The 19,622-nt window shown below is 35.2% G+C and overlaps 2 protein-coding genes across 4 annotated transcripts; one reads left to right on the forward strand and one right to left on the reverse strand.

Annotated features, from left to right (window-relative positions):
* LOC18784236 lies at positions 4,767 to 11,868 on the forward strand. The gene is made up of 4 exons (XM_020560309.1): positions 4,767 to 5,281; positions 5,373 to 6,159; positions 8,380 to 11,462; positions 11,563 to 11,868. The coding sequence occupies exons 1-3, from the start codon at positions 5,250 to 5,252 to the stop codon at positions 11,458 to 11,460; spliced, it is 3,900 nt and encodes a 1,299-aa protein (XP_020415898.1). The 5' UTR covers positions 4,767 to 5,249; the 3' UTR covers positions 11,461 to 11,462; positions 11,563 to 11,868.
* On the reverse strand, positions 12,071 to 13,921 carry LOC18783706 (HVA22-like protein f). Of its 3 annotated transcripts, none has more exons than XM_020560312.1 (5): positions 13,750 to 13,921; positions 13,034 to 13,060; positions 12,809 to 12,931; positions 12,421 to 12,638; positions 12,071 to 12,290 (listed from the first exon to the last, which is right to left on the reverse strand). In XM_020560312.1, the coding sequence occupies exons 1-5, from the start codon at positions 13,794 to 13,796 to the stop codon at positions 12,286 to 12,288; spliced, it is 420 nt and encodes a 139-aa protein (XP_020415901.1). In that variant the 5' UTR covers positions 13,797 to 13,921; the 3' UTR covers positions 12,071 to 12,285. The 3 variants fall into 3 exon arrangements, with proteins under 3 accessions (XP_020415901.1, XP_020415899.1, XP_007215098.1); XM_020560310.1 differs by having other exon boundaries at positions 12,385 to 12,638; XM_007215036.2 differs by having other exon boundaries at positions 12,389 to 12,638; positions 13,750 to 13,917.

Genomic DNA, 19,622 nt, shown 5'->3' on the forward strand with positions numbered 1-19,622 from the left:
AAAAATAGTACCACTGCCCTCCCAAATAAACAAATAACAGACTAGGTCAATTCTAAATCATGTTCCAATCTTGCCACCAGCTAAGGTGGAGCAGCATCTTCCCAAAAGAACCTTGTGCCTTCCTTTAACCCAAACCGAGCAAGTGCATGTGCCACTCCATTGCCAATTCTAGGTTGATGCACCACATCTATTTCTTCCCTATCAACAAGCAAGCGTCGAATATCCTCCACCACATTACCAATGTTACTCCACCAATCCAACCCACCCTTGAATATTGTCAGCAGCATCTTCACAATTGTGTATAAAGATTATTTCAATTGTGATTTTATGGAAAACTTACAGATGATAGCAAATTGGAATTGACATCGGCAAGTATGAAAAAAATTGGCCGTGTATGTAATATCAGTACTCAAATTATAGGATATATTCCGATGTTGGTCGATAATGGTGAGTGCCAAATTTTGGTTGGTAGATGAATAGCTTAATTAAGATTTATTTACTAAGATTTGATTTAATTAGGGATTTAAAATTAGAATTGAGTGTATCATCCTTGTCAACGAGATTTAACCCAATAAAAATAGACATTGATTTGACTAACGATCTCAAATTCGAACCTTCATAATATCTTAATATTCCTTGAGATTAGCAAAAATCCACAAGCCACCCATAGCAAGGTAAATAAAGTTGTTTGAATGATGTGGGAATATATCGTATTCATAGACACAGTGTACATGATCTTATCTATTCAGTTGATTTTTATGTTGTACAAATATCCCAAATATATAATAAAAATAATAAACATGACATTATTTGTTTATAATGTATATAATAATGGTGGGTGGTAGAAAAAATATAGTATCTGTGGTGTTGTCCTATAGTTGTTAGATGTCGTTTTTTTCAACTTTTCTACACGCTAGCTGCTTGTAGCTTTCTTCTTTTTTCAACAGCAGGCAAGCAAACAGTATAAATTTATTTATTTTATTTTTTGTTAAAAAAGCAAACAGGATTTATTTACTCTGGTATTTTAATTTGTTTTTCGTACAATGGTGTCTTTATCCATGGGACACATGTTTCTGGTAGCTGGGGCCTATGTCAGCTCCTCAGTGGAGCGGAGCGCCTGTCTCCATCATCACATGAATGTATGCATGCATACCTATCATCCACATTACATGCATGCACATCATACACTACATACATACACACAGATAAATAATTTAAGGAGAAAGTGTAATTTGTCCATTTCTTTCACTATGGTTTTGGTTCTTGTAGTTTTTATTTTCTCAATTTAATTTATGTAGTTTGATCTTATCGTTGTTTAAGAATGTATCCAAATTTCCATTTAATTCCGTCCGAAATACCCCTAACGTCGGAGACACGTATTTATTTTGTCAAGAAATTGAACGGAAATTTAAATGTGTTCTTAAATTACAATAAAACAAACTACAAGGGACAAATTACAAAAAATAAGAGTGGAAATTTTGTCAAACTACAAGAACGAAAAGCAACTTTTAACCGATAATTTACCATGCATGCATGCATAACAGCACAAGGATAATATAATATGATAAAACAATGCATATGATGATGTTGAATTGTAAAAAGGGTAGTGGGGGACTGGGGAAAGAGGGATGGCGCATTAAAAATAGGGTATAAAAAATCAACGGTCACCATCATGGGGCTTGCAAATTTATCGTACTTTCAATTCAACAGCTTCATCTAGGCTCACTCTCCAACAAGTCAAAGCCATATCTACTCGCTTTAGTTTTTGGGGCAATGGGAAAACCCTACCTTTGATCACCTACGAAAGAGATTTAGAAACCCATCTGTATATCTTGCTGGTTGGTTTCTTGTATAATTAAGTGGGAGCAAGCAATTCAACTGATAAGTACGAAACTAACAACACCTAATTAATGGGTTAGAAGTTGGAATTAAGTTTAACAAAACATTATTGCATGAAGGATTCGATCGATTTTTGAAAAGAAACGATATCGACCTATAAAAGAAGATTACAAACCGCCCATCCTCTAAACATCACAAATGATATTAGGAGGGTCCCTATATATCAGACGTATGAGCTTCGGATAAAGAAAATACAAAACAACGGATTAATAGAAAATTATTTAAAAACTAATAAATTTTACAGGAGTTCCAGTACTTAATTAATGTTAGTTCAACTTCTTGTAGGAAGCATATGTATCCTGAGGAGGAGAATTGCAAGTCTGCAAGTAACTATTACAAAAGATTTTGTGGATGTAGCAATGAAATTCTGCTACAGGGAGAGGTGAATGGGAGTAGCTGACCTGCTCACCAAATATATAATACATGTCTGTATATATATAGAGTTGTGTATAAAAAATAAAAATAATTTCTATTTTGCAAGTGCTTCCAACTATTTGTGCATGCGCTCTATTAATTAATTCGGATTCAGCTGCTCACTTTTTGCATTGTTCTTGCAAGTGCACTTCTGTTTTACTTGATTTTAGTCAACGCAAGAGAGAAGGATTTGGTTTCACGCACGCCTTTTATATTGTTCTTAGTTCTTTAATTAATTCAATATTTTTCAGAAATAAAAAGTGTTAATTCTTTTTTTTTTATTAGAAGAAAAAGAAATTCTAGGATTTCGATCTTGAGTGCCAACATGAAAAAGGAAGAGAACCACAACCACTGTGGTAACTCCGCTGGACACAGTGTTATATATTCGTCTTTCATCATTCTTTAAATTGTATATAATTAATACAAAGCTTGTGAATATATGCAATGTAATGTTCTCTTAACATGTGGAGATATCAATAACATTCTGCATCCAAAATTTAATTTGCCACGGTTTATGTCTTGGATCTTTATTCCGTTCTTTTATATGCACATCTTCCTTCCACGCAATTAATCCTTTGCATATACAACTAGTTTTGTCCTTGTTATTAAGAGCAATAATAATAGTCACATACTATAGCATAATATGTTGACACACCACCTAATCAACAATTTTGTTTCATGAAAGCATATATATGGACAAAAATTCCACGTGCAAGCGCTGAGAAAACTTCATTTCTATTCAATTTTCTTCAATGTTGATCACGTTTTTTGACAAAATTTATTCTTTAGGGTATAAAATGATTCTTTAGAGCTTCGGTTTTAGGTTTTTAAGTATCAAATTTTGGACTTCATCCTAAAACAATCAATCATGTCATAATAATCAAATCAAAGTAAATTGAATAGAAATGAAGTTTTCTCAACGTTTCATGTCTTTAAGAAAAATATATAGAACGTCTTGTGCAAAATTGTCATGGTTTGGTAAGAAAAAATTAATTACCTTGTATAAAGATACATGTCAACACCACAAGTTGACATGTAAGGATTGCATAACCATTTCTAGTTAGTTCAGTGGATGAAAGTTGAAACTAATGAGAATCTATAATCTATAATTAGCATTGTATTTTGTCTTGGTAAATAGCTTATAAAAGTCACAAACAATTTAAGTTCAGGGGACCAGCTACCATTTGATGTAGGTAGACTTAAATAAATTTGTTTGCAACTGTGGTCCATACATGAGGGGGTGAGAGAGAAGGTTGATGTTAATTCACGAGTAGGCCCTGCCCTTCACTTCACCACAAGGTCTAAATCTAAAAGGTCCACCACAACACAACCAATAAAACTTATTTCACTTCTAACTACGCACTGCGAGTTTAAAAATTACTCCAAACTGTACGTAGATAATTGTGGTGGTCCATGTTTATATATATATGTGTGAGAGATATAGCAGAAATTCTTTCATACGGATATCTAAACATTATTATTATGCAGACGTCATATATGTTCTATTATTCCTTCTTATTTTTTTATTTATTTATAATGACATCTGCACGATAATAATTTACGGACAATCATATAAAAGAATAACTATATACACGTACCTATTAATTTATGAAACTTATATATGAGGTACGCCCTAGGGTGTAGAGAAAGCAAATTCAATGTAATTGAATTTTATTTTGAGAATAATAATAATAATAAAATCAAGTGCGTATGTTCACGCGATGTTGTTGTGTTGTGTTATGTTGGGGGTTGCTTTTGAATGCATAGGCATAGCAGAATCCTTGCTGCTTATGGCTACAAGAATAATCGAATATGGGTGCTGTTTTGTACACGAACTTTTTAGATATAGTTTAAATGATATAATAAATTAATGGTTTGATTATAATCCTTTTTTTAGAAGTACTTCACTCATACTGCCCACAGTTTCAATGAAAATGAGTTGCATAACTCATTGTAAAATGGGGTTTTATTTAAGTATGCACTCTTTGTAGTTCAAGCGGTGAAGAATATTTTAACTTTGCATTCAATATTTTATGTTCGATTCTTCTTCTTCTGATATATTAGATAGATGCATATTGAATTGATAACATAAAAAAAATAGCATATCATTGAAATTTCAATTCATGGTATCATCAAAAAATTCTGCAAACTTACACCATACAATTGAAAAGAAAATATTATTCTTTACATGTGTACAAAATGTAAAAGTAATGTTCACAAGATACTTTGAAATGTTTTCTTATCACAATATTATTATGTTGTGTTACAATAATAATATGTTTTTGAATGTGTTATAATATAAATGAATTTAATGCATCACATCGTCATGTCAGATACTATATTAGATATACACAATAGTACTAAAACTGTTCCTTACGTATAAGTATATAAAAGGAAAAGATAGAAAAATGTAAAAGAATGGGAAAAATAGGTAAGGGTGTGGGGATGAGAGAGAGAGAGAGAGAGAGAGAGAGAGTAGTTGTGTTGGGTCACTTTAGCGTTTTGCGTAGGGGTCTCACAGGTCGCTGTCAGTCATAAATAGGGGGAAAGAAAGCAAAGAAAGTGCTGCTGCTGCTCTTGTTGTTAGAGAGAGAAAGAGATAGAGAAGGAGAGAGAAGAAAGCTATAGCAAATACCACCACCTCTTCAGCCCATCAGTACTTCTCTTCAGTCTTCAGTCTGTCTGTCCTTCCCTCCATCGAGCGGGAAAAAGAAAATAATAATAAACACAAGAAAGAAAAGAAAAAAAAAAAGTACAACACAAACACCTCTCTATCTCTCTCCTCCTTTCTCTCATTTTCTCTATCCTCCTCTAAAGCTTTGCTCTTTGATTCTCTTCTCTCTCTCTCTACCTAGCTACAACCCTTATCCTCATTTCCTTCTCTTCTTCTTCTTCTTCTTCTTCTTCAAAGAATAATAATCTCTTCCAAAACGACCATGGCTGTTGCGTTTGAAGGCTTCTCCATCCGGTATGCTTTGCTGCTTACTGTTCAGCTCAGATACAGTGAGTTTTTCTCTGCTTTACAATTTATATGCTGCTTTTGATTTCGTCTGTTGCAGAGAGTACGCGGCAAAGATGAGAACCGTGGACGTGTTCAAATCCTATCCCTTCACTGCTGCAGACAGTCATGATGCTGATGAAGGTGATGAAGATATGAAGGAGAAGAAGAAGAAGAAGAAGAAGGAACAAGTCGAGGCCTTGCTTCCTCCGATCACTATCACCAAGTTCAAGTGGTGGGCCCACGAGCTCCACCGCTTAAGAGCATCCACTAATCCCCACCACCACCACCCAGAACAGATGTTAACGCTTGTTAACAAAGAAAGCTCAGATATCCCCAGAAACGACATCGAATTCACTGCCGTTGCCGATGAGCTTGAGGCTGAGGTCGAGTCTCAGGAAACCCAGAAATCGTCTGAGACGTCGTCGTCGTTGGTTTGTCCAGTTTGTAAAGATTTCTCATCGGCCACTGTCAACGCCGTGAATGCGCATATCGACAGCTGCCTTGCTCAGGCGTCGAGGGAGGAGCGGAGGCAGATGAGGAAGGCCAAGTCCAAAGTACCCAAGAAGAGATCTATTGCTGAGATTTTCGCCGTGGCGCCTCAGATCCAAAATCATTACGAAGAAGATGACGATGGTGATGATGAAGATTGTGAGCTGTTGGGTGAGAGTGGTGGTGATAGTAGTTTCAGTGTTTCAAGGTTGAAGGCAAAGAAGGTAAAGAAAAGGAAGAAGGAGAAGAAGAAGGTGTTGTTGTTGGAGGAGAACAGGAAGAAGTTCAACAAGAAGATGGTGATGAAGAATAAGAAGAATAAGAAGAAGAAGAATGATGGGTTAATTGCAAACAAGGTATGTGGTCAATTTTTATACCATAAAATACTAATGCGTATATATGTTTTCATGATTCATATCATAAATTGAGTTGCAATATTATCATTTGGTTGTTTGCTCTCCTTTTTTTTCTTTTCCTCACACTGTGTGCATAAAATTACTGCAATACATTTGTGATTGTACCTTGTCTCAACAACTTAGCAGCAATGAGGTTCTGAGAATAAAGGAGAACAAATGTTAGAAAACAAAATAGTATGCAGGAGATTTTATGGGTTGTTATTTTGGGGAGGATTTTCATTGGGTTATGGAGAAGGATGGTTGGTGCTCCAGCTGTACAGTACGGGTTTGATTTGAATAGAAAAAAGGGGTTTTAGATAGGTTGGGAGATCAGTTTTTGTCCCTCGTTTAGCAAAGTGTATCCTGGGCTAATCAATGATGATGTCTTTACCCCACTGTGGAGATAATCATTTGGGAATTGGGGGTCAAAGTACCCTCTGATTTTGATCAGATGGCAGCTGGTGTTTGATTAATGACATTGATATAGATTGATGGGCGATTGGATTGAGATTCATAAGTGGTGGGCTTCTGTGTTTATATGACTGATGGGTTCTAGCTATTATGCTTTAAAGTGTGGTAATTTGAAAGCAATTTTGCAAAGTCTTACATATATATGCTTGTAATGGAAACTGGTTGATTTCTGATCATCTGGAGATGCAATACAAAAATGTCATCGTTTCTTTGTTGAAATGGGCAAGAAGTACTGTTGTTTTGTATGATCTTCTTGGTCTTTGTCTTTCATATTTTGGAGTTTCTGGTTGGCCTTCGGAGTTTCTGGGTCCACCACTTCTTCAACTTCTGATTTCAATATATACATCACTTTAAATTTATATATAGAGAGATTAAAAAGTCATCACAGCAGGTTATGGAGGATTGTTTTGGGATGTTGCTCCATTGGTTGACCGTTTGGAAGGGCGTGTATATGATGCATGCTAGATGATTTGCATTCTTCTGTCATCATGTCATCAGAATATATACTGTGACTCGAACAGTGAAACATCTTTATTGTATGGACAAGATCTTGTTAACCGGAGTTTATTCTGCTTATATTAGTTACTTGGCTGGATATGGGGTCTTGAAAGTTTGGAATTACGTAAGAATAAGAGATTTGTTGCATGGGTATTTGTCCTTGTATTTGGAGCCCTTTCTTCGTTTTGCTCTTTCTTAATCTTTGTGGCATGGCCTGATATGTAGTTCGAGAGGATGATACCAAAGGATGATATTTCACTCCAGAAGATGAATCGGTCTAATTGTTCTGAGATAAATATGATATGCAGTTCGAGATGAAGATTCCTTTCTGCAAAATTCACTGTATAGGAATTCTGAATTTGAAGCAGCACTATGGCTACTTTGATCTAGTGGCATAGAACAATCTCCATATGAAGTTTTACACAGCTACTTGATGCCATTGATTGAAAGAAGGATGGACATTATGAGTCTCAGTTTATCTTGCTTGAACCAGCTATATATGTCCATAATGTGAATGTTTGGATCGCGAGACAAATGGTTTGGACAAGAGAGCATTCTCTAGGATGCTGCTAGTTTTTATATGAAACTGATTATTTGGAAATCCTCAGATAGAGAGAGGGTAATATGCACTGACAGCTTACAATCCTTTGTAATGGAGTTGGACAGATGACACCTTATTTGCAACGCAGCTGAATTTCGAGACTGCTTGATATATGGTTTTGTGATTGGGTCGACTTTCTCATTGACTGAAATTACCTGTCTACAGTTGATGCTTAACGTGCTTTATTTTTTTAATTGAAGAGTCCAACAACATATAAATCTTGATATATTTGATATATAAGTTTATTTGAAGGACACCCTTGTGGGGTCCACTACACATTGTATTTCAATGATCCGAACAGTTTAGTGTTTAGATATTCCCTCAAAGATCATCTATCTGCTTAGTGTTTAGATATTCCCTCAAAGATCATCTATCCAAAAAATAACTTGTATCCGAGACCATTTGACCACTCAATTAGATGGTTGTTATTATAGTATTTTCTTGAAGCAACATGTTTGTCTATTTTGTAGGTCCCTATTAGAAGCCTTAATGATTTTCAATTTGCATGATTTTTTGCAAGGATAATCTATGAATGAAGATTTGTATATGATAATGTGTTTTGATTGAAGAATTTATATGAAATGGTGTAATGACTTTCTTGTCTGAATCAGGAGAAGTCTTGCAAACTCAAATTGCAAAATCCAGTCACTTTTGCCAAAAAGCTGAATAAGAAGTTTGCACTGGACATTTGGGATGGTGTAACTGTCCGTGCAAGGACGCCAAATCTGAAATACTTATCTACAAAGAAGAGAAAAGTAGTTCAAACATCCAAATTGATTCCTAAGCATCAGAAGCAAATTTTTGCTGTTCGCAGCATTCTCAAGAATCATGACGTTTGTGGTCAGAACTCCGCATTTTGCAGCATGCAAGGTGATAGTCAAGCAAATCCTTGTGGTATTCAACACTCAGAAAGGCATGTTAGGTTTTCTGACAAGAATCACATACTTGGCCCAAGGAAGAATGGATTGTCTTTCTTTCAACACAATACTGTTGGCAACTTATCTTCTGATACCTTTGTTAGTTCATCTGAGAAGGACCAGTCTGCTGACAGTAATAAAGAAGCAGCCCCCATGGAGGTAGACAGAAGAGAAAATCATGTTTCAATTGGCACAGATAATGGAACTGAGGCCTGCAGTATAATTGGAAGGAAGGAATTGCCTAAAATATCTGATCATGCTGATATACCAAGTTTTCTGAGGCCACATATTACTCATCAGGAAAAAGTAAAGCATTTGCCTGATAAATCTGTACCTGCAAGTAGAGCTGCAACTGAAGATAATAATTTGAGTATGTTCGGTCAAGGCTATCCAATCACCTCACATAAACCTGCATATGCTGGCATTCCAAGATTGATATCTGCTCTAGAAGAACCACGCATAAATACTCATGGAGTTGCTGTTTCCAGAGCTTTTGGTTCCAGTGGGACGATGATTGATCATATTGAACATCCTATCTATGGAGCTGCTATGAGTTCAAGGGAAAATGCAGGAGCATTTCCTGAACCTTTTTCATCTAGTTTCACTTTCAATGAGATTGCAAGGGGGGGGCTTCCATTCCCTTCACAATCTGAAATAGATAAATTTAGTGATCATGGTCTGCACCGCCAATCATTATGTCCTCCCATGAACTTGATGGGTGCCTCATATCCCTTTCCAGAGTGGAAACAAAGAGCAGGTTCCTTTAGGGAAAGGTGTGTGGATGAGGATTTTATTGGTTTGCCTCTCAATTCGCAGGGTGAACTAATCCAGTTGAGTCCAACGGGTAGAAGTGGGTTCAACCAGCTGAGGAAGTTGGATACTATACCAGGGTCCTCCAGTAGCTTACCTGTGCAGAATTTTAGCCAGTTGATGAGTACGAGTAGCTTACCAGCGCATAACTTTACCCACAGAACGAGTATGGAAGATTCTTTGACTGCATACAAGAAGCATTTTGTGGAGAAAGAACTTCCAAATGATCAGTTGAATTTGTTTCCTATGCAGAATTATGTTAAAGAGAATTTTAATTCACATTTTCCAGACAGGTTAGGTGTTACTTACTTGGATAGCACTCAAAGAGCAGGTATACACCAGCTTGATTTTGAGAGCAGCAGAAGCAGCCACTCTTTTCGTCCGCTTGATTCAGGCCTGAACCTCATGAATATCTCTACCAGTGGATGCAGACAATTTGACCAGGTACAGAACCAAAAGACAGTGGGAATGATCCCTATGGATAATTCAGGTCACACATCGTCGAATATGAATCAACCAACAATGCGGTTAATGGGAAAAGATGTTGCAATTGGTAAAAGTAGCAGAGAGATTCAAGGATTTGAGGATGGAAAAGTTTGGACAGATAAGGAAATTATAGCAGAGCATTGTCCTTCAAGTACTGCCTTGCATAGTTCTTCCTTGAACAAGAATTTCCAGCAGAGTTGGCTTCCAGACACGGCATCAGGGAAGTTGAAAGAAACTGTAGCACAGTCTTCAGAAATTCACAGCGAACATGCCTCTCTACAAAATTTTCTGATGAAAGCCCCAGAATATAGATTTCCTCATCCTTACCACAACTGGCAAAGCAATTCAGATTTTCAAACTGGCAGCCTTACCGCCCACAGAAGTCCAAGTTCAAATTTGATCCATTTTGCTCAGTTACCCACTTCACCTGCAATGTTTAATAGGGCACCCAACTTCCCGGAAGCCTTCATATCTGGAGCTGAATCTCTACAGTTTGGCTCTCAACTACCTGTATTTTCTGGTCCACAAACTACCTGTGGACATGGGGTTTTAAGACCTGCTGAATTCAATTACAAGCAGAACCCACCACATTTTACAAAATCAGCATTTGGCTTTCCTTTCCTAAATCCGGAATGCAGAGAAAATGTCCAATCACCATGGTTTCAGAGCTCCTCCAAGGGCCTGCCCCCTTGGTTGTTACATGCAACACTACAGGGAAAACCACCAAATACAGCTTCTCAATCTTTTCCAGATGTGGGTAGGAAAAACCATCATCATATTATGCCGAGAAGTGATATTTTCACCGCGCCGTTCATGCATCATTCATCTGAATTTTCTTATCCTTGCAATTTGATGACCTATCATTCACAAGTGATGAGTTCACCTAGTCCGGCAACTACATTTCTGCCTCCACATGCTCCAGCCAATACAGGAGGAAATCAAAAAGCAATGTCTGCCATCAATATGGGCTACAGAAACAGAACCAAGGTAAAAGACAGATTGAAATCAAAAGATTTTGGTATCAAAGACCCTTATCCTTGCAAGAAAACCAAGAGACTTGCAGTAAAAGCAGTTGATTCAACAATTCCTCCTAACACGTTCAACTTAGAAATGCAAGAAAAGTTGAGTGCTGTTGCAGGGTCATCAAGAGGGAACTTTTTCAGTGAAATGCAGTCTACTTCGAGAGCACTTGACGTTGACTCGAGTAGGACAAAAGCAAGTGATTTGGGTTGCAGCCTACATGAAATTCAAGAGGATGGATTCGGAAGCTTTGGAATTGAGTCCTCCAAAGTAGATGGTATGGTGAAATCTGGTCCCATTAAACTATGCGCAGGAGCAAAACACATCCTAAAACCCACTCAAAATGTGGATCAGGATATCTCCAGGCCAATCCATTCTACTATCCCCTTTGTTGCAGTACCTAATGGTTGTAGAGAACCAGAGCCTCAGAAGAAATCAACAAAGATTTACAGGTTTTAGAAGTAAGTCTTATTCGATTGAAAATATTTTCCTTCCCCATCATCTTAATTATTTTATTATCTGTCATGCTTATAAGCATCACATTTTTTGTGAATGCAACAGGATCACTACTTAGTCCAGGATACAGAAATGTTCATGTGTGAATACCAGCATAGTTCATACATGATTTGGCGCCGTTGCACTTGCAGAGACAATTCGAAACACTTTTCCAATTATAACTGTCGAAACACTTTGTATTTTTAACATCTGTTTCTGCAGCAATGTATTCTCCACATGGCTTCTGTAAAATATGACATTGCAGTAGTGGCGTATATGCTTATCTTACAATTCAAGTTATTTTCAGACTACATCATTCTGTTTCTGGAATTCTACAAAGTGAAGTGATTATTGTTTTCTTCATCATATGAATTTTTTGAAGTCTGAATATCCTAATATCCTTTGGTTAGCAGGGAATTTAGTCAGGTTTTTTTTGCCTTTTTTTGGCTTTTATTAGCATATTCTCCAAAACTCGAGAGAAGTTATTATATATACCAAAGAAAGAAGATTAATCACAAGAAACAGAAAACGTAGGCCTCCATGACATAAAACACAGCGCATCAAGAACAAGTGCTGTATTTAATCCATGCATGTATATCATTGAATTTCATTGTCAGACCAAAGAAGAAAAAAAACAACATTAATTGTTAGTTTCTGCTACATGTCCATCGCAGCAGAAGAACATTTTGTTTCTTACAGTTTTCACATTTACATATTATATATATAATAAAAATTAAAAGAAGACCAGATCTCTTTTCAGCTTCTCCTCAGTACTTCCTAGCTTCTTTTTCAGCCTGAAAATTTTGATCACGCACTAATAAATTTAATCCCAGATAGAAGGCATGCATAAATATTAACTAATGGATCATGATTAACATTAATTTATACATACGGCTTTGACGACTCTTTCGAAAGCATCAATACCATGTTGATCGATGAAACGCTCAACGGACCTCCTTGCATCCAGGCTCATCATTTGGAGGACCTTCTTCTGACCCTCTGGCTTGTTTGAGTTCACCATATACCCTCCAAGCTTCACATATTTTCTCACAATGTTCTCATAAATATAGGCTGCCCCGTTGTAAATTGGCAACACCAACCACATGCAAAACAGCAGCTTCATATACGGCCATATTGGGATCCTACACACACATAATACATTAAATATGTCTTTTTTATACAAGCGATATTTAAGGGATGGAGGATCTCGGGTGTAAGGTTAACTGTGCACTTTGGAGTTACAAGTATATTGAATATGTTAGAATGTATGTATATATATATATATGCATACAAAATTAAAATTTTGACTTACCAAGCCAAGACTTTCCAGCAGGATAGCTCGAATAATGTTATGAAGGAATATATAACCCAATACGTTAGCCACTGCTGATCGTCTAGTGCAGAAGGGCTCTCGATTGCTCGCATTGATGCATACCTGTTCATGATCCACAAATGGAGAAACATATTTTAGTTAGCTCAGGTCTTTGCTTTTGTTGCCCTTTTTAATTTCTCTTATTGAGAGATGTCATTTACTTACAAAGGATAAAGAAGCATCACTCCTGGCCTGCAGAGCAGATGATCAAAAGAAAAAAAAAAAATTCTCAAGGTCAGTTCATTCTTAAGACTTGCAAAATGATGACAATTTAATTATTTATTTGGTTTAAAATGAATCATCAATTACTAAGTTGCAGTTCTTATGATCAAACATTTTTTTTGGGTAGATTTCCAAAATATCCACATGAACAATCTTGCAAGTTATAAGATGGTGATCGAATCATTAATGTAAATATGCAACAAGCTAGGAGAACTATAAAAAAAAGAAGGTAAACTACATATTAGTACCCAAACTTTAGGGGTCGTTACAAGCAATTACCCAACCTTCTAAAATTTTCAAGCACATACCTAACTCTTGGAAAACCTACAAATTAATCACGCCGTTACCCAGCCCATTATTGGAGTCGTTAAGTGATTACGTGGCATTAGGCAATGTACGTTTTATTTATTTCATGCATCAGACAATGTACGTTTTATATGCAATCTAAAGCAAATCAAGATGTCATCTATATATAGTTGAAATTCTGTGTATAGAAGTTGACATTTAAGAGAAAAGCGCCCTTCATAGAAGACTTTTTCCACTTTTTGCAGAAGACACATCACATCCGTATACAGTTATAAATGATAATATATGAAAAATACGCACCCACACAAAAACAAAACAAAAACTAAAGTTTAGGTGGGTTTTCTGTTAATTACCCGATTAATGTATCCAAATTTTTAGCAACGGCTGCAAGAACACCCATGCTTTCTGATGATTCTGATGATGAAATGCTATCTGACTGCTCACAAATTAATTCCTGCAATATTTGGATTGAGATATGTGGGGTTGTTGGGAAAGCGTGAGGAATGTGTGCCCTGTATATAAAGGGTTCTTTGCCCTGTGTGAGAGGTTGACGAAAGGCTGACGCCAAGTAAAGGATTTTTGGTATCAGAGGTTTTCTTTTGAGAAGAAACAACGTTCTAGCTGTTCATGAACTGACCACATATCTCAAGGGCATTAGCATATATACCTTACCTTTCTTTCTCTTGAAACTTTTCTCCTTTTTTTAAAAGTGCTTTTACGTTGGCATCTCATAACATATTTGATTTCAGTTTTTCTTGAACATAAATTAAAGTTTTACTTAACGTATATAAAAAAAATGCCTTTGGATGTTAGAGATATGATTCAAAACATGTAGAAAATAACTAAATTAAGATAAGAAATAGTAATTAAAGGCATGCTTAGGTGTAAATAAATGAACTTAATTAATTAGAATAGAATGCATGCTTATGAGAAAAGAAGATGGGCACACCTACTTTTTGAAAAAATATTCTTGAATACTACAAATGTAGTTTTGTCACATTCACGTTTCATGATTACAATCATGTCTCATATATATAGTCGTTATATGATCAATTAATATAAGAAAATAAGAGAGAATTCATTCTCGATATATACATTTGATTTATATTTACCGTATGAAGGAAAGAGAGAAGAATGGGAAAAAAATAAAAAGATAAAAAGATAGTAATTTAAAAAAGAAAAAAGAAAAAAGAAAAGAAAAGTAGAAGCAAACCCTAAAGATGGTGGTAACAAAAGGCAAGAATGAATCAAGTCAAGGCATGTGAGACAGGTAGGGCAGGGTACAACTAGAACACTTGATTATTTTGTGGTCCAAAAACAGTATCCTTCCTTAATAATTCCAAAAGCTTTCATCATTACATGTACTTTGTGCATTAACTTGATGCAACCCCCCAACATGTTATGTAAAAATGACCTAACCTAACACAACGAACACATCAATTACATATCCCGCTGCACTTCTAAGTTCTACTGCGTGTGGTTGCCATGCTTGGTAGCTGCTGTGATCACAATGAAGATCCTTTTTGGTCTGTTAACTTAAATGGAGTTGTGAGTGATTACATAAAGTTAAAAAGAACAATCGTCTAACATGCGTGTGATCATATGATATATATTTTATTATGAATATGCATGAGAAGAGTTAAAGATAGTTATTCATGCGAACGTGAGCAAAAACTATCGTCAATGTAACATGTCAAGTATCAAATTCCACGGACTGTAAAACTTTGTACCCGTTTTGTAAGTGCAACAACTGTATTCATCATGAAATCATATGTAGTTAATATGGGAATAACAAGTATTATCATGCTAGGATAGCAAGTTGAAATAAATCTAGGACAATTTGAATTCCACCTAACATGTTCAACTTACAAAAATAGTATAGGCGAGCGGATATACTCGGTTTTTTCCTAATTTTTTTTTAAAAATAGTATAGCCTGGCGGCTTTACTGTTTTCGACAGGTGGCACCTTGGCGCTAAGTGGGTCCTTTTTTAAAAATCAAGTATAGCCGCCCAGCTATACTATTTATATTTATAAAAAAAGAGGACCTGCCTTGCGATTAGGTGCCCACTTGTCCAAGTAAGTATAGCCGTGCGGCTATACTATTTATATTAAATAAAAAGCACCTGCCCACGTGTCAAGGAAAGTATCGCCGCGCAGCTATACTATTTAAAAAATTTTTAAAAATCGGTTATAGCCAGACAGCTATACTTTTTTTTTTTGGTAATAAAAGAGAGGACCCTAATGATTAGGCGCTCACGTGTCCAAATAAGTATGGTGGCATGACTAGACTATTTAATAAATAAAAAAATTATGAAAAAAGAACCTCCTAGTTGCATTAGTTTATAGTTTATAGATATTAATTTGCTATTTCAACTCTACAAGCTAGTAAAACTTAGTTGCATAATAAATTATTTAGTAATCATTAACAATTTTGGCAAATTCTATAAAAAAATACGTGTATGAAACATGAAAGTGGTAAATTCTATTTATGAGTAATAACTCTGGAAAAGTAAAAAATAAAAAGGGGACAACAGGGACTTGAGTAATGGCCTAATAGTAATGGATAATTCTATAAACTACTCTTATCGGTAAACGAAAATCAGGAAAAAAAAAATTTTAAAGAAAAAAATGATCCAGTATATATATAAAAGTATAGTGGATCGACTATATTATTTTAAAAAAAAAATTTAGGAAAAAAAAAGAAAGAAAAATAGAGTATAGCCGATTGGCTCTACTATTTATTAAAAAAAAAAGAAAAAAAAAAGGAGAGGACCCCAAATAAGTACCGCAGCACGGCTATATTATTATTATTATTTTTTAATTAAAAAAACCGAGTATAGCCAACTGGCTATACGATTTATAATTTAAAAACCTGCCTTGCGATTCGGCGTGCATGTGTACATGTAAGTATAGTCATGCGGCTATACGATTTATATTAAAAAAAAAAAGACCTGCCTTGCAATTAGGTGCCCACGTGTCCAGGAACGTATAGCCGTGCGGCTATACTATGTATAAATAATAAATAAAAAAATCGAGTCTAGCCAAACGGCTATACTTGTTTTTTTGTTTTTTTAAAGTGAGGACCCCATCGATTAGGAGCCCGTGTGTCCAAATAAGTATCGCCGCGCAGCTAGACTAATTAATAAAAAAATTAAGAAAAAAGGACTTCCTAGTTGCATTAGTTTATACTTTTTAGATATTAATTTGCTATTTCAACTCTACAAACTAGTAAAACTTAGTTGCATAATAAATTGTTCAGTAATCATGAATAATTTTGGCAAGTAACAACTGAAAAGTTTGGTCATTATATAATACTAGCCTCTCTGCACGCGCTTCCGCGCATGCGAGAGGTTTTTTTAAAAAAAATTTAAATTTATTTTAAAATTAAAAAAAGATAATGAATATTTGTGTTCCATAAAAATAGGACCCATTATCTGAATTTTCTTTTAATTTTAATTTTTTTAATACAAAAAATTGTGAATTTACCATATTATCCTCATTTAATTAATAATTTCAATTCTTAATATTTGCATTAACCAAGGGCATTTTCTGGTATTTTGAATGTTTCACCATTCTCTGCCTTTTGCTTTATATATATAGATTTTAATATAATATATTTAATTTTGTAATATATATTATTTTTATTCAATATTATGTGAAAAATATGTGTATAATACGTGAATTTTGTGCGTATTATTGAAAATTTTATAAAAAATACGTGTATTGAACATGAAGGTGGTAAATTCTTTATAAGGGTAATAACTCTAGAAAAGTAAAAAATAAAAAGGACACAATAGAGACTCGGGTAATGGCCTAATAGTAATGGATAATGCTCTAAACTACTATTATCAATAAACAAAAACTGGGGAAAAACATTTAAAATTAAAAAAAGGATCCTAGTATATATATAAAGAGTATACAATATCGACTATACTAAATATTTTTTTTTTAAAAAAAATAGAAAAATAGAGTATCGCCACCCAGCTATACTATTTATGCAAAAAAAAAATAAAAAAAAATTAGTATAGCCGGAGGAGAGGACCCCACCCAGTGGTTGCCACAATAAGTATAGCCGCACGGTTATACGATTTTTTAAAAAAATAAAAAACCGAGTATAGTCGACCGGCTATACTATTTATATTAAAAAAGAGGACTTGCCTTGCGATTGAGTGGTCAGGTGTCCAGGTAAGTATAGCTGTGCGGCTAACTGGGGGACCTCTTTTGTTTTTTTATAATAAATAGTATAGCCGGTCTGCTATACTCTATTTTTTTTAATAAGGCTTTTTATCACAAATGGTCCTTCAGGTTTACAAAATTATCACGAATCATTCTTCAGTTTTTTTGTGACACTAATAGTCCTTCAGGTTATCATCTACCCATCAAAATGGTCCTTCTAGTTAATTTCCGTCAATACTAACGTTAAAAAATCACTGCCCATTCGACCAAACCCCACCCTCAGAACTCTGTCCCTCCATTTCCTCTTGGGTCCTTCCATTTTGGCGCCCCAGTATATAACCAGTCTTGAAAAGTAAATTCTAAAGAAAATGAAACAATCCAAGCTCAACAGAAAGACCAACAATAGAGAACTCCAGAGAAAGACTAACTTCATGCTCATGGATCAATATGAAATATAGAAGAAGTTTTGCAAATTCATTATTGATGGCACATCAAATACTGAGTCCTCAATAGTTTTTTGAGTACCGATGTGATTCTATAGTTTTTCAACATCCAGTACGGAACAGAGGATGACTAAGACTTCATTTATAGCTGCAAATCTCAATGTGGCTGGCAATTTCTTCTCACCTAATTATGGTTACCCTTCAGTACCAAGCTAAGCTTTTGCACAGTGTCTTAATCTTGTGGCTAATTGCTTGTAGTTCTCCTCATTCATTATGATTACCTAGGGGAAGAAAAACATGTGTATAAAGAAGAAGACAGTAGAGTAAGCTTAAGACATCAAATATACAGTTTGTTCATAGCTAGCTCAACTCTGTTTCTTTCTTATTTTTCTTTTTTTTTGGTCTTCTTTTCCCCTTCTGCTTTCCTGTATAAAGGCACACAATGCAATAATTAGAGCAAGCTCTTTGATTCTTTGGAGTACCCTCAAATCCTCACACACTCCTTAGTTAAAAGAGCTTCACCCCCCCTAATGCTTTCCTCTTGGCCTCTGTTTTAGGCGTTCTATGTACTACTTAGTTCTTCTACCTCCTCTAACCAACACCACAACAACAACCCCACCCTCTCCCCCGACGTGTATTAATAATTGGGTTCCTTTTTCTTTTCAATTTTTGCTTGGTTTTCAATTCTAAATTCTCTCTCTCTCTCTCTCTCTCTCTCTCTCTCTCTCTCTCTCTCTCTCTCTCTCTCTCGGCCTTCATGGTGTACCTAGCTCCACTGTAATCTCTCTCTGTCTGTCTCTTTCATGCATCGTCTGTAATTGTTGTCTAACTTTTTGCTTGAGCTTGGATTGTTTCAATTTGTTTAGAATTTACTTTTCAAGATTGGTTATATACTGGGCCGCCAAAATGGAATGACCCAGGAGGAAATGGAGGGACAGAGTTCTGAGGGTTGGGTTTGGTCGAATGGGCAGTGATTTTTTAACGTTAGTTTTGACAGAAATTAACTAAAAGGACCATTTTGATGGGTAGATGATAACTTGAAGGATTATTAGTGTCACAAAAAAACTTGAAGGACGATTCGTGATAATTTTGTACATATGAAGGACCATTTGTGATAAAAAGCCTTTTAATAAATAATATAGTCAGTCAGCTATACTCTTTATATGTATAGTATGATCCTTTTTTTTCTTTTAAGTATTTTTACCCGATTTTTGTTTACCGATAAGAGTAGTTTAGAACATTATCCATTACTATTATGCCATTACATGAGTCTCTATTCTCCCCTTTTGATTTTTTACTTTTTCAAAGTTATTACCCGTATAAACAATTTCGCACTTTCACGTTTAATAATGTATTATACACATACGTACGTATTTTTTTAATAATACATATGTGTTCTACATATGTCTTAAAGACTCGGTAAAGTTCACGTTTTTAAAAAAAGCAAACGCACAATACTAGTATTATACAGGTACGTATGTATTTTTCATATTTATTACACTTTTTTTTACAAAAATTTCAATAAGACGCATAAAATTCACGTATTATGTTGAAGGAAAATGTGATCCTCCTAATATAATTTCACCACCACTAATTAAATAACGGG

Source organism: Prunus persica, chromosome G3 (assembly GCF_000346465.2).
Source record: "Prunus persica cultivar Lovell chromosome G3, Prunus_persica_NCBIv2, whole genome shotgun sequence".
In the NCBI taxonomy this organism is placed as follows: Eukaryota; Viridiplantae; Streptophyta; class Magnoliopsida; order Rosales; family Rosaceae; genus Prunus; species Prunus persica.

Excerpts from the sequence above, each read along its gene's own strand:
- LOC18784236 (XM_020560309.1), top strand. The coding sequence starts at position 5,250 with ATGGCTGTTGCGTTTGAAGGCTTCTCCATCCG. Across the intron at positions 5,282-5,372 it reads TTTGAAGGCTTCTCCATCCG|AGAGTACGCGGCAAAGATGA; the intron begins GTATGCTTTGCT and ends CGTCTGTTGCAG. Across the intron at positions 6,160-8,379 it reads ATGGGTTAATTGCAAACAAG|GAGAAGTCTTGCAAACTCAA; the intron begins GTATGTGGTCAA and ends TGTCTGAATCAG.
- LOC18783706 (XM_007215036.2), bottom strand. The coding sequence starts at position 13,796 with ATGGGTGTTCTTGCAGCCGTTGCTAAAAATTTGGATACATTAATCGG. Across the intron at positions 13,061-13,749 it reads AATTTGGATACATTAATCGG|GCCAGGAGTGATGCTTCTTT; the intron begins GTAATTAACAGA and ends TCTGCTCTGCAG. Across the intron at positions 12,639-12,808 it reads TGCTGGAAAGTCTTGGCTTG|GATCCCAATATGGCCGTATA; the intron begins GTAAGTCAAAAT and ends ATGTGTGTGTAG.